The following is a 15,037-nucleotide window of genomic DNA, read 5'->3' as shown; positions in this document are numbered from 1 at the left end:
ATACCGAATACCAAAACGAAAACATTTCTGGGCCTTTCAACCTATATGCCTTATGTATTGTAGTGTAATTCAGTCCCACTCCAATGTTCTTCGACGAATATACTTACCTATATCGGCAAATTACAAATTGTTTGATGGTGCATTGTACGTGCCTTGCATAAATTCAAGGATTTTGACATTAAAAACATTATATTTTTTGCAGTGGCACTTTGGGGCAGCCAGTTTTTTAATGATATGTTCTAGTAAAGGTGGCTCTTTACATTGCACGTAATATCTCCACTTACATCCGCTTACATTTTTTTGTAATTCAAGAAAACTTTATATTTTTAAGTCTTAATGACATAAATAAAAAACAAATGAGTTTTTCACTTCTGGTGTAATTTTTTTTTAAATTTAACAATCCAATACTATAGCCCAAGAACGCTTCTAATAAGTCGTTATATATAACAAACGAATATCTTTTACATCCATTTTAAAATTACAATCAAATGTAAGACTCTTTATCTACCAATTTGAATGATTTTTCAATTTACTTCAAATGGTGCTCATATGCTCAATAAGTAAATAACAAACAGACATACTGTATATGTTTTACAAGACTAGAATATCTCTTTAACACAAATATGTAAAAAAATATTTAAATTTGGAACTCTTCAAAAACAGCCAATGTCCCTATCTTCCTATGCTTCGATCCATTGTGCGGCGCCAAAAAATGTGCTGCAATGAATTAGGTTTTGTCAACAAAATAACAAACAAAATATCAACAATACTCATTACTCGCCGACACTAACAATTGAAGGTTATGTTATAATATTCTTATTTTGATTAGATTATCTGCCTTATTTAAAGGAAAATAAACAGAGGTTGCGCTGCAACGAATTAGAGTTTCCTAGTTTGGCGTTATAACCGTGCGTATTTAGGAGCCTAATGTCAAAAGTCTCGTAAGACGTTTGTGGCTGCGTTGTATTCAATTATTAGATTTTAAAACGATACGTTGTGACGGATTAGATTTTAAATTGGCCAATAAAATTGAATGGGGCGTAACTTACGTTGCACTATATTAGATTTAGTAAATACGCTACCGGGTTATTTAATGATTTTTTTCTATAGCAGCAACAGCGGAAAAATATACAAGCAATCTTTTTCAAATCAGATCAAAATTTATTGTCACAAAATACTTTGAATTTTAAATGCAAACAAAAGTAAAAGTAATGTCAAATAAAATAAATAAAAAGGCTTAATCGTAAATTATTCAAAACGTACTTGTAGTTGTATTGTAGGAATATTTAATAAAACGCGTTGTGTGAACATGTAATAAAACATGTCATAGCATAGTAAAAACTAATATATGTAACATTCGACTTTAACGAAAATAGTTAACACAAAATAAAACAATAAAAATTTAAAAAAAACAAAATAGCACAGAATATAAAGCTTAGTTATACATATATTCTGTGATACTAGGTACTATAAAGTATTAATTAAATACTTTTAATTGACTTAGCTTAGGTATTTGAATAAGTAAATCTTTTGTTTAGTAGATATAAAGCTCTAGGGAAACGAAGCTTGTGTAATCAATCATCGTTTAACTAGGACCTAATTTTAATGCCGCTGAAATATATTTTTTGGGTTCTACTACCTTCGTCGAATGGCCATAAAGGCCTCGAATACCTACTATTTTCAAATATTTTCAAAAATATATTTTAATAGCGTTATACATTTACTGCCACGAACAACGGGCATTTTTAAATTTTGATATATTTTAAGTTTAATATATTTTGTTCTAGTGGACCGATTTGGATCATTTTTTAAGCAATTTATAGTTAAATTATTTGTTTTTTTAGTGTCGCTTTTTAAATTAAAAATGAATGTTCCGATCTGTCAATTATACGAGTAGAAAACACAATGTTGATATTTTGGTGAAAGTTTGAAACGCCTGCGCCCTGTGGAATATGGTAAGATAGCCAGGAATTTAAACATTTTATCATCTAGGTAGGTCTTTTCTCGATAGTTTTTGTTTTAATTCTCAATAGCTTTATTGGAGATTTGAATAAGACAGTAACGCAATTTTAGCATTGAAAGTTTGCCTTTGCTTTTGGGTCCTATTGTTTTTATAATGTTTCTATCATTGACAAGTCATATTATTATTGTTTATTGACGTTTACTCTAGTAGAAATGGTTTTAAGTTCTGAAGAATCGGCTATTGCTGTTTTAATTGACAAAGGTATTGATCAACTTTTGGACTTAAAACCATCTCAGCTAGAGTAACTTCCTAACAGTCAATAATAATGTGATACTAATATGATTTTTTAAGGACAGTGGCATTATCAACAAAGTTTATTAATCATAAACACCATTTTATAGGTCTGTTGACTAGGACCTTAAGCAAAGGCATGGTTTAATTTAAAAAATACGAAAAAATGTTAGTGTCTTTCAAAAGCGAATATATTCAAAAAAAAACTGTTGAGATAAACCAAAAAAAACTATCGCAAAAAGATACACCTAGATGATAAAATGAATTTTAAATTTCTTGTTTTTTTACTACTATCTACTTAACGTACTCCACAGGGTGTTTCAAACTTTCACCAAAATATCAACATTTTATGTTCCCTCGTATAATTGTCAGATGGGAACTTTAAATTTAGAAAGAGCTGTTAAAAAGTCAAATAATTTAGCTACAAACTGCTTAGAAGATCATCAAAATCGGTCCAACATCGGAACACAATACAGGGTGTCTCAGAAATAAGTGCAAGAATTTTAACTGGTAGTATATAGGCGAAAAAAAAATTTGAAAATACTAAATTTTTTGCAAAAAATTTTTGGAATTTTTTTTTGTTTTTTAGTTAAAAACATAATTTCTTGATAATATAGCAACATAGGTATTAGATTAAATATACAAGAAAGAAAATTCATATCAAATGTCAAAAATATACATTCACGATGTTTTTTACGTAAAAAAGGTCTCTTGGTAAAAATTGCTACAAGTAATGGTTCTCGAGATATTTGGAATCGAAATTATCAGTACCTGTCATCACTGACATAAATTAAACATGTTGACTAAATAGTTATTAGACTGAAATCAAAAATTTGAAATGTTTTTGTGCCAAAAGTTGAACAGAAACTGCTTTTGCATCATTTTTTCAAAAAATTAATTAAAATAAATAAAAAGTTCTCAAATTAATCATTTCAGTCAAATAACTATCTACTCAACATGTTTATTTTTTTTCAATAATGGCATGTATTGACTATTTCCATTCTAAATGTTTTGGGAACGGTTGCTCTTAGAGATTTTAACCAATAGACATTTTTTACGTAAAAAATCACGGAGATGTATATTTTTTCACTCAGTAGTTTCATACAGGTACGGACGAAAAGTTATTACTAACTACTCTTCAAAACAGTTTAAACACATTTAGGTGGCGCCCTCTACAAACAGGAGTCATATTGACATCAAAATCAAATTTATCAAATCAAAAAACTCCCAAACACCAATTGTCATCCAAATATTGACGTTACTTCAGTAATTATTTGGAAAAAATTGAAACAAATATGAAACGTCTACACCCGGTATCTCCGAAACTAAGCATTTTAGGACATACTAATAAGAGGTTTTTTTACTTATTTTTATCAGCAGAATACGCTACCGAAGTTTCCGGTTTACAGTTCCGACCACCCTGTATTTGAATCGCCATGTATATCTAATAAATATCTATAAAAATCTTAATAAAGAGTATTATATGAATTCCTAAATTATCCTATAATAGGTGTATAATTTGTTAAATACTTGTTTCTGGATTTTTAAGCCATTCTGGCTTGTCGAAATTATACCTGCACACGTAATTTAGGACAGATCTAAATCGATATTTTCCAAAATTATTTTCGTCCTGTCGGTCGTTTGAGTTACCCAACTTATTGTTAACGTAGTTTAAGTAATATTTATTTATATCCTGGGGAGGGCAAAATGATTTTTGGCATACCCGCATAAACAGAGCAGTTGGCCGCACTAGCGAAAACACGCTAATAGAAGATTTATTGTTTCTTTCATTTTCTATTTATTTTCTTTTCATGTATTATCCAAGAAAATATTGCTACAAGCTGATCAGCTGTATTAAGTAAATAGACGAATAAATTATGCATTAGATATACAGGCTGTCCCTGAATGAGCTTGCATTAGAAGTACAATATGCTCGAAAAAAAAACGACGTCAGCGATGGCTATGAAATGAAGATTGCTGTCGTTTATATGTAAAATTAGATGGGGAATGTCATCGATCGTCATTTCCAAGCCAACTGGACGCCGTTTTTTTTAGGTCATACTATTTTCAATATCGCCGCACTTACTATGAATTTGCGTCATAATTTATTTTTCAACCAATAAAAATCTAAAACCACATTTTCGATATATTAACACTAAATAACTTTACGTTTATTAAAAATTGTGACAAAATATCGACATATTTAGTCTAGCAACATGTTTGACTTGAAATAATTTTTATTTGATTTTTACGATTGAGCCTATTAAGCCTATGTCGATAATTTTTTCCTTTTTTTATTAAAAATATTTTTAATTGAGTAATTTATTTGTGAAACATTGGTGCGTAAAAAAGGTCTGGTCTAGATACTTTAATTCCTGAGAAATTTCTAATATAAGCTCAACCAAAGATACACTGTTTGTGCCTAGCTTTACAACTTTTAGTACATACTACTACAGGTACAATTATTACATTGATAAGTTTAGCCAAGTTAATGTTTTTTATTCTTTTATTTATAAATTCAATTTATTTATTATTAAAAACAATCATATGTTCACATATTTACAAATTTTTAGTTGCGTTTATTTTCTCATTTAAAAAAACATATTTTAAAAATATGCTGCCATCTACAATCTAAATATGTTGTTATTTTGGATATGTATTAAATTGCACATAATTTTACCATATTAGTACACAAAACTAACAAAATAACACCTATATTTAATTTAATATATTTGCTAAAACCGCTTATAACACAAAACTGTACTACTTTATAGCAGGGTTGAATAAAATAATATATTGAACTAAATTTGTACAATTTTTAAAGCCTTATAGCACAGAATATATAAAGCACTTATAGGTATAAGATTTCCTGTTTTAGATTATTACTTAAATTTGTTTAAGGAGGACGCGCAATGATTCGACTCAGACCGGTCCACCCGACCAAGAGATATCGACTCAGACCGGTCCACCCGATCAAGAGCTATCGACACATTTTGGTATACAGAAAAATAAATGTAATCATCTTTCATTATATGCTAACATTGCTAACCTCTTAACTAACGCTCCTGACTTAGTTTAGTCGACTGGTCTGAGTCGATTTGATGCGCGGGATTACATTTAAGGTACGTACAGGCTGAGAGAGTCGAGCGTCGCGTTTGAGTCGCGTCGAAATGGAATCAATTCGCTTAACTCACAGAACAGGCTAAACTCAAATTAGACTGGCCGGGCAGAAAGCGTCGAGGTTGACGTTAGTGCACGTCTATAGTGCACCGGCTTTCCGGTGGCCGACTATTGCGGCAGGTTTTACCGCTTTGTAAACCTGCGCCATAAAAGCAGATTTGACATCATACTATCCCGTAGGGATCTATTATGTCTTTTTATTAGCTAGTGGATAGTGTTCATATGGTGCCCGGTGGCGTAAAGGTCCAGGCTCTCGTCTACCAATCTCAAGGTTGTGGGTTCGAATCCTACACCCGGCATTTCATCAGCCGACTATTTTTATTAAAATAAAAATAGTTTGGGTACCTAGGTCGACACAGCCTTAAATGAGTACTTGGGATTTACAATCCTGAGGTAATAATAGGCGGTTGAAGCGTAGTGCTAGCCACATTACCTTCCTTGTATACCGAATGGCTCTAGCATGGCAAGCTGTACCTTGCTACTCCCATGATGTCAAACGCTATTATTATTAGGGAGCTATTATTATTATTGATAATGTTCATATTAAACTGATACAAAAAAGTACTACTCGCGTTCATGAAATGAATCGGTCTCATTTTGAATTTGGTAAATATATACGTTATATTCAAAATTCACAGCTTACCATCAAAAATTTTACGAGGAATGGAGAATGAAACGTTGAAGTATATTTCCAATAAAATTAAAAAAAGTTTAAAAAAATGTTGCAATTTTAAAAATATATACATATATAGATTATGATTAAAATCGATTAATTTTGTTATCGTATATCAATATAGCACTAAATATGCCCCTCCCTACTTATAATTCAAATTTGGCGCCTTGCCTTGACGGGAAAAACGGAAAGGAAGTAGGAGGAGCCTAACGACTCGCTTCGAGGATGCTTCGAGGGGGACGACGCGCCAAGTTTCGAGGCCGGTCGAGGTTGAAAAAATGTGCGAAATAAATAGTTTATATTGAAACTGTTGTGTCTCTCAATAAATCAAAAACCGACGAAAAGCATTTTTCGTATACATGGCGCCTAACAGCGTGGTTAGGCGAAAAGAAAGAAGCTGGAGAATTGCTGCTAACAAAATGGAATTGTTCAAGGTTGTTGACGAGACGCCCAAGCTTCCCGAGAACAAGAATGGCGGTAATTTTCTGGACTTTTCTGTTTTTAAAAAACAGAGTTCCCACTCCCACAACCCTTTCAAAGAATCAACGGACAGCAGTGACCAGTTGAGTCAATCAGACGTGGATGAAGAACTACATAATTATGGTATCCGAACGCGCAGAGGAATCAACCCTCTACACCCTGTAGGTTCTGTGGACGCCTACATTTTCATCGTGAGTGCCCAGAGAATCCTTACAGACCGGAAAACCGGAGACGGGCTGGAAACGACCCCCACCAGTTGAATCCGGCCAACAACTATCCGACACAGTCATCGAGAAACCAGCACTAAGAAGTCTTTTTAAAATTGTAAATGGAGTAAGTACACAATCGCATCTTCCTAGAATAAAAATTAAAATTCATAATAAAGTTATTTTCGTACTTTTAGATTCTGGAGCTAGCGTAAATCTTATAAATTTAGATTAATTTGCCCTGACGACTGAACTTGGATGTCATAACAAGTTAAAATAAAATCTTGGCTACTTTTGTTATAATTAAGATTAGGTAAAACATCTGGATGGTTTTACCTAATCTTAATTATAACAAAAGTAGCCAAGATTTTATTTTAACTTGTTATGACATCCAAGTTCAGTCGTCAGGGCAAATTAATCTAAATTTTGATATAGACTTGCCCCTTCGGGCAATTTCCCCGATTATGACACCTCCAGTTCAGAAAATGGCTCCTCTGAAGATTCAGAACCTGAAACCCCTGCTGACGAGGACTCGCCACCAAGTTTCGATGCCGTCCCTAAACTTAGTTTAGCTCAACCCGATTCTCAGATAAACTCAGACGAGGTATCTAGTTTCCCCTCCTTAGAGCCTAGGTTAGAGAGAAGAAATCGTCGGTTGGATTATCGACATTTTCCTAGAAATTATGCTGTTTTGGATAAAGCTCATAGTTCTATAAGGTCTTGTACCTCACCACCTTCTCCATCAAATTCGAATGTAACCCAAACGTATCTTAACTCGTCCTTTAGACGTCGAACCGTAAAACCAAAGACTTGTACACTTAGTTGTTGCGCTTGATAATGGTTATTACCAACTTTATTAAACTTACCTACCTTATTACAGAATCTAAACGTATTTTACACAAATATAACAAAAGGAAGATTTGATTTGTACTTATTTTCATTTTTAAGTTTTCCATTCATTTATTTATGTTTTAAGAATTATTTTGAATTTTGTACTCTGTATTATTATTATTTTTAGAAGATATAACTTAATATTTTCTGTTACTTGGCTAGAGTTATTATTATTTATTTATTTTCATTTAGTTCATGTAAAATTTGTATTTTTGCATTGATTTATGTAAAATTGTAAATTATTGTTCTAACCGTCATGGCAACGCTTTTTTCAAAGTGGGGGGGTGTTATCGTATATCGATATAGCATTAAATATACCTCTCCCTACTTATAATTCAAATTTGGCGCCTTGCCTTGACGGGAAAAACGGAAAGAAAGTAGGAGGAGCCTAACGACTCGCTTCGAGGAAGACGACGCGCCAAGTTTCGAGGCCGGTCGAGGTTGAAAAAATGTGCGAAATAAATAGTTTTTATTGAAACTGTTGTGTCTCTCAATAAATCAAAAACCGACGAAAAGCATTTTTCGTATACAATTTTTAATAATTAAGTAAATAGCTTGAATTGTGCTAAAGCATGATTCATTCCGGTAAAAGCAGTTTAAGCCGGTTGAAACTGGCTGACTGGCGTATTGTGGCTACGCGCGTACAGTTGTTCCTCTATTTCTCACCGCTGGTCTGCCGCGATAAAGCGAGAAGCGGTAAGCCGGTGCACTATGGGCGTACAGTACGTCTGCTGGATCTGTGTCTATGAAAGGAATGCGGACAAAAAACATTTAAATAAACAGCAATATATTTTATACGTCGTACTTGACTAGTACGTCACCGCAAATCGCTACGCCCACTCATTTTATTAGCTACTTGCAAATTTGTCGAATTTTTATTGATGGGACGCGTCGTCTAATTTTTACGAAAAACATCGAGAGAATATCGTGTCCCCTCTCAAGGATACCCCGTAGCTACAGAACGGACAAACGTACTGTACTCTTAGGCTCGTGTCGAGTTCAATCTAAATTGTTTCTCATCGAAATTTGTAGCGTTCAGAGACTCCAAATCGTGGAAGTCCACGCAAATTTTCGGAATACATAATATAATACCACCAGCTTTTTGGAATACATAATTTTTACAATATAGAAATATAAACGTGCGTAATCTGCTATTTAAAGAATATATATCTATCTCTATTCTATATTTTTGAAATTTAAAATATCTGTTTATTTTTTTAGGTAGGTTTTCTAACTTCTGTGTATAATTTTTTTGGTATGTATTTCAGCAAAATACGACGTTTCCATTGGTAACATGAAATAAACTGTGCTCTAGTTAAAGCTATTTTACTAACTGGAAATGTAAAAGAATAGCCTCATATGACGCTCAACTGGCGCTTCTAGCTTCGACGCGATGCGAACGTTACGCGACGCAAGACGCTCTCAGAAGTACGTACCTTTATTTCTATGTATACCAAAACCTGCCGATAGTTCTAGTCGAGTCGAGTCGATTATGTGCTCATCCTCCTTTATACACATATAATGGTGCGTTTAGACTTGAGCACGCACAAGCTGAGCGTGCGCGCACAGCATTCGTTCGCGCTCTCGGCTCCGTTCAAATTAAAAACTTGTATTTCGACGAATGAAGTGATCCACTTGTGCGCGCACAGTAGAGTTGTGTTGGCGAAAATAATAGACGACCAAGAAATAGTCGGGGATGCAGTCATTGTTATGCACAGCTTAATTATTAAAAAGAAGAAAAATCGAAAACATCATCGCTGGTGGCAAACCCAAATTTTTAGAAATCGATATAATTTACTAGAACAACTTAGTGTCTGAGGAGGGCTGTGATCAGTTCAAAAACTTTACAAGAATAACCAGGCCCGACTTTGAATACACAAAACTTACGAACAAAAGATATAAATTTTAGAATAGCAATTTAGTTAATATCGACATATTCGATATTAATTTTATTTGCAAGGTCTTGCCATGCGTTATTTTTTTTGGTTTTTTAATAATACGAATAATGTTTAACATCCCATAATATAGGCAACTTTTCATATTCTTCAATTAATAATAACGAAGATTCATTGATCCATTCCATAATTTTAATAAAGAAATTGAAAAAGAATCACACACGCACGCACGAACGCAGACAAATTTCCGGTGCAAACTGAGCGTTCGCGCACACATAAAATCCCTTTGAGCACGGACTAAAAACCGACACCCGACGGCTCACGTTCGCGGCTGCTCGCGCACAGACAGATTCAGAGTGAGCGTGCGCGCACAGCCGTTTACACTTGAGCATTCGCGGAGGATCAGTGCGTGCGTGCTCAAGTCTAAACGCACCATTATATCAGAAAATGGTAGCGTACATTATGCGATTATATTTGAGATGATTTGGATTCAAATGAACTGATAACGACCAATTTGCAATTTTCTTAATTATTATTACTTTTTGATGTAATTTTTTAATATGACGAGATGGTTTTAGTGACTATTGTCGTAACGTCATATTACACTGCATTGGATACCTACTCTATACTAAATTAAAAGAAAAAGTTAAAGACTAACGATACAGTCCGGGTTTTAATAAACATTAATAACGATAACAGAACAAACGATATTAAAAAAAAAACATCTGTAATATTCAAGTATACTAACAGAAAAAAATATATAACAAATACCCTATTACTTTGTATTGCCGCCCTTGGCTGCTATAACTGCCTGTATACGTCCGTTCATGCTGTCATTGAGGCTGTATACCTATATCATATTGCGTTATGTTTTCCCATTCTTCTTTAAGGACTAAGCAAAGTTCATTTATTAAAGCTGGCGACCTCTGACCCCTCTGACTGCTTCGCGACCTCTAACCCGCCTGCCAAGCATTTGCCAAACGTCGAATATGATGGGCAGTTCATAGTAGTATATAGTTCACAATAATCACCAAAGCCGGCTTGTCCTATTGAAAAATATCTTCAAAAAGAAATAATAATTGAAAAAATCGCAAATTGTTGGTGGGAAGTTCATTCCGCTCTTAAAAATTAACCAAAAAGCATGTATTGACATGATCTAAAAAACAAAATGCTCATGAGACATGGTTCTGACCGTAAAATTATATTTTAGGAAAATTTACACACAAAATTATTGCACAGGGTGTTTTAAAGTTAGGGTAAAAAACAACATCTCTATTAACCCTGTATAATATGCCAAATACTAAAGTTTATAAAAAACTGAGTTTACGAATAAAAGGTGATATAATTATATACACGTTGCTAAAAAATTCATGAAAATAAGGCTAAAAATAACAAAAATATAACTTTTAATTTGATCAAAAATTTCTCCGTTGCGTTTTTTTGCATCTGAGTGTATTTATTGGCTATTCGCTTGATCGGAACGTTGTGTTGTGAATCAATTCAATACTGAATCATTGTCTACCACGTTCAAATCCAATATATGATCCACAGATAAAACTAACACTAAAACTCAGCCCTGCTATATATCATCAATTGGCAAATCGATTTTAAGCATCCCAAATTCCAGAGTACCACACCGACACGTGTTTAACACAAAACCCTTTCTGTTTTAATGCAGGAGCTATTGCAGGACGGCAAAATCACCACCGACGAGTTCAAGCAGGCGGTGCAACAATGCTGCGTGGGCAAACGATACGAAGATTTTCCTCAAGCCATGAAGATGTTCATCGATTCCAATTTCAAAATGGTCGATATCAACGACGACGGTGTCATCGACGCTGACGAATACCGGTACAACTGCATCACGAAGTTTGCAATTGACGATGTAGAAATCGTGGACGAAGCGTTCAATAACTTGCTCAGTGTAAGTGTCACGTGCACTGGTAAAACAAAAAAAAATTTTGGAAGTTGAAGAAAGTTGAATAGAATTCAGAATTTAGCTTGTAGAATGTAGAATGTCTCTATGAATATTAGCATTAAGGAAGTTCAAACATATTGACAACTCAAATTCATTGTTTCGTGCGAGAATCGAGAATCCGTATATTTTTCTCTGAATATTGTTTATTTGAGTTTATTGACTCGCAAAAGATGTATAGAGCCACCCTATAGAAGTTAAACTATTTTCCTGAAATACATCCTAGTAAATAATTTAGGTTTGCACTTAAACAAAAATTCTCAAGTTTTTTATTCTAGGAGCTACATATTCCCGAAGCACTAATGCCGTACCCGATATACCGTATGATCGACAAAAAGCGACGTCAGCGAACAACCTACAACAAACCTAAATTATTTACTAGGATGTATTTCAGGAAAATATTTTAACTTCTATAGGGTGGCTCAAAAAAAATGCGAGTGGATTGTCAGATTTTTTTTAAACGGAACACCCTATATATTATTGCATTTTTGACTTTCTTTCAGATCACTTTACGTAATTCTAAAATATGAGTAAACACAGTTCAGTAATTTCAGAAATATTAATAAATAAATAAAAAATATATGTATTTCAACTTTCCTTAAAAAATTATTTCAAATACAAGAACCTCTCCTGAAATGAAAACTATATTATTCTTTAAGTCTTTACTTTAGATGGTATGTACTTACTTTACCATAAATCGTAATCTTATATCATACAGGGTGTTGAAAATTCTACAACAAACTTTCTAAACTATAAAATAATTTTTCTTTGTTTTTTTTTAATGGAACACCCTGTATATTATTTTTTTATTAGACGGAGACTTAAAAAATCAACATTTTTTGTATTTAAAATATTTCAAAATTTTTAATGGTATCGCAGATACACGCATTATTATTTCATATGGCGCTTTCAACGGTAAAATACGAGAGAAAAATCAGGCTTTGATTAAAATTTACTGTGGAAAATGCCATATGAAATATAAAACAAAAAAAAGTATACAAAAAATGTTCATTTTTTAATTCTCAATCTTTTGAAAAGGGAATATACAGGGTGTTTCGTTAAAAAACGAAGAAAAATTATTTTATATTTTAGAAAGTTTGGCATAGAATTTTGAACATCCTGTATGATTTACGATTACCATATTTATAGCAAAGTAAGTACAAACCATCTAAAGTAAATACCTATTATAGTTTTGATTTCAGGACAGCTCTTGTATTTTTAATAACTTTTTTTAAAAAGGCTGAAAAAATTAATTTTATATTTATTGAAACTACCGAAATATACTCGTATCTTAGGATTATGTAAAGTGGTCAGGAAGCAAGCCAAAAATTAAATAATATACTACAATTTACTCACAGTCTACAATTTACTCACACTTTTTTGAGCCACCCTATAGGACTCAAAGTATTTTCCTGAAATACATCCTAGTACATAGGTTTGCACTTCGACAAAATTCTCAAGTTTTTTATTTTAATAGCTACAGATGCTCGACGCACTTTTGCCTGACCCTGAATATTAAATTACATATTTGAATAATTGTATTTTCTATTTTAAGGATGATGATAGAAGAAGAGGTGGATTAACTCTATCGAGGTATCAAGAATTGTATGCCGAATTTTTAGGAAATCCTGTAGAGACTCCTGCTGTATACCTATTTGGTCCTTTGTCTGAGTTCTTTTGCGAGTATGAAGTATTAGAGTAAGATTTTTTAATATTGCTATGTGAAATAAGTCTGACATTATATTTTTTTCATAAAGAATATTTGTCTTTGTCCCTTTTTAATTTTTTTATAATAAGGATAAGTCTAATTTAACTAATGAAATATCGTCTCTAGATAAGTTTTTTGTTTTGTATTTTTTTATTTCAATCAATAAAATAAACTTGATAAAAGCTCTGTTTTTATATATAAACCTCAATCTTAGTTAAAAAAAAATGGCGCCGGGAGGCACGTATAGCCGCCCATACTGAAATATGTTAATAAAAAGTTGGTAGGCAGTTCTTTTAGCTTCAAAGTAAAGGAATTTTTCCATTTTTTTTATCTCAAAAACTGCGACTTTGACTGATTTTGATGTTATTACAAATTTTGTTGCAAATATTATTCCTAATCTTAAATTGAAAACCGCGTTTCGCTAGCTACTGTAATTTTGCAGTTAAGATTTTTTTAAATTTTTAACCCCCTCCCATACCCGCTTACCAACCCCCCACCAAAAACTAATGGCCAGATTCTCGGGTGCCACAGTATTTTTATGCCAAATTTGGTTAAAATCGGTTTAGCGGTTTTTGAGTTATTGTGTTACAGACAGACAGACAGACAGACACCATGAAAATATTTTGTATTTAGGTCATTTATGACCCAAATAACTCATTTTGAGTGAAATTAAAAAAACTTTTTTTTGTCGATCTTAATAACCTGCCATACCTATTGGTATGGTCGGCTAATAATACTTATAATATAAATTTTTCATATTAGTTCTTTTATGAAACTTTTGTCTTGTCACAAAACCAACCCAGCCCTATGAAAGGAAGGGCCCAGCTCTACGATCATCGAACGAAAAGAAGAGGACTTCCAGAAAGGCTAATGGCTATCTACTGAGTAAATATAGCCAGCATCAACTAGTAGGTTCTACTCGCACTTATGGTTCAGATCGTTCAGACCTTGTTCAGACCTTAGATTCAGACGTTCGCGTCATCATCTGCATCTGAATAATACATCGAGAACCTTCTGAATTATCTATGTTTATAACAAATTTTTACTAGATTATCTTACTATAAATACGTACTCGTACATACAACTTAAATTAAGAATATTAACAACCCTTATAAAATACTCAAAACTTAGCAAATGCTTACTTACTTACATACTTACAAGTGCAAGGGGTATTGAAGCGATGCATTTTTAGCAAAGGAAAATAAGAGCCTTGTCAAAAAATAAAGATCAAAAACATTAAAGCTTATACCTATAAGCTATAATAATTATTGAGTGAACACGTAAACACAGGTAATTATAATTTAAAATACCAAGATGTATAAACAAGGGTTTTACTATATTCTTGTTCTATTAAAATAAATTATAGTTTATTGCTAGTATTCAAGTATTGTTTAAAATTCCACTGTATCTCGTTATTAGAAAAGATGCGTCATTTTAAACTACCGCCAAATATTACAGAAATTCATTTTACCGATAAGAATAATTTTCGACATTGACATTGACATTGACGTACAAAAAGTCAAAATGTTTGACAGATGTGGCATTTGCATTTCCAAGAATTTAAAATTTTTAAAAAAATAGAAGATGCTATCAGATGCTGTATATATTTGTGATATTTTTTACTCTAATACATACATGACAGGAATTAGAAAAATAATAGAATAAGGGGAAAACACAAAAGTTGTAATTACATAAATAATAACTTGACTGTTCAAGTAGTGCTCAATTTTGATGTGACTGTGTATTGTTTACCTATTATTACAGTGGGGTTCCAT

At 32.7% G+C, this 15,037-nt stretch overlaps 1 protein-coding gene across 2 annotated transcripts in view; it reads left to right on the top strand.

The window, feature by feature from the left end:
- The window catches only part of LOC115877854 (sarcoplasmic calcium-binding protein 1), a 32,302-nt gene extending 18,858 nt beyond the window's left edge, over window positions 1–13,444 (top strand). Inside the window, exons 3-4 of one of the 2 annotated variants that reach the window (XM_030894196.1) lie at window positions 11,270–11,503; window positions 13,110–13,444. In XM_030894196.1, the coding sequence (XP_030750056.1) occupies window positions 11,270–11,503; window positions 13,110–13,256 (381 nt within the window). In that variant the 3' untranslated portion in view covers window positions 13,257–13,444. Of the gene's footprint in view, window positions 1–11,257; window positions 11,504–13,109 lie in introns of both variants that reach the window. The other variant, XM_030894195.1, reaches the window with a different exon arrangement.
- Window positions 13,445–15,037: the final 1,593 nt, after the last annotated feature.

This window comes from Sitophilus oryzae, unplaced genomic scaffold (genome assembly GCF_002938485.1).
Source record: "Sitophilus oryzae breed Bouriz unplaced genomic scaffold, Soryzae_2.0 scaffold_1499_pilon_pilon, whole genome shotgun sequence".
NCBI lineage: Eukaryota > Metazoa > Arthropoda > Insecta > Coleoptera > Curculionidae > Sitophilus > Sitophilus oryzae.
The sequence above is the reverse complement of the archived record's forward strand: the minus strand, read 5'-3'. Positions and strand labels throughout refer to the sequence as shown.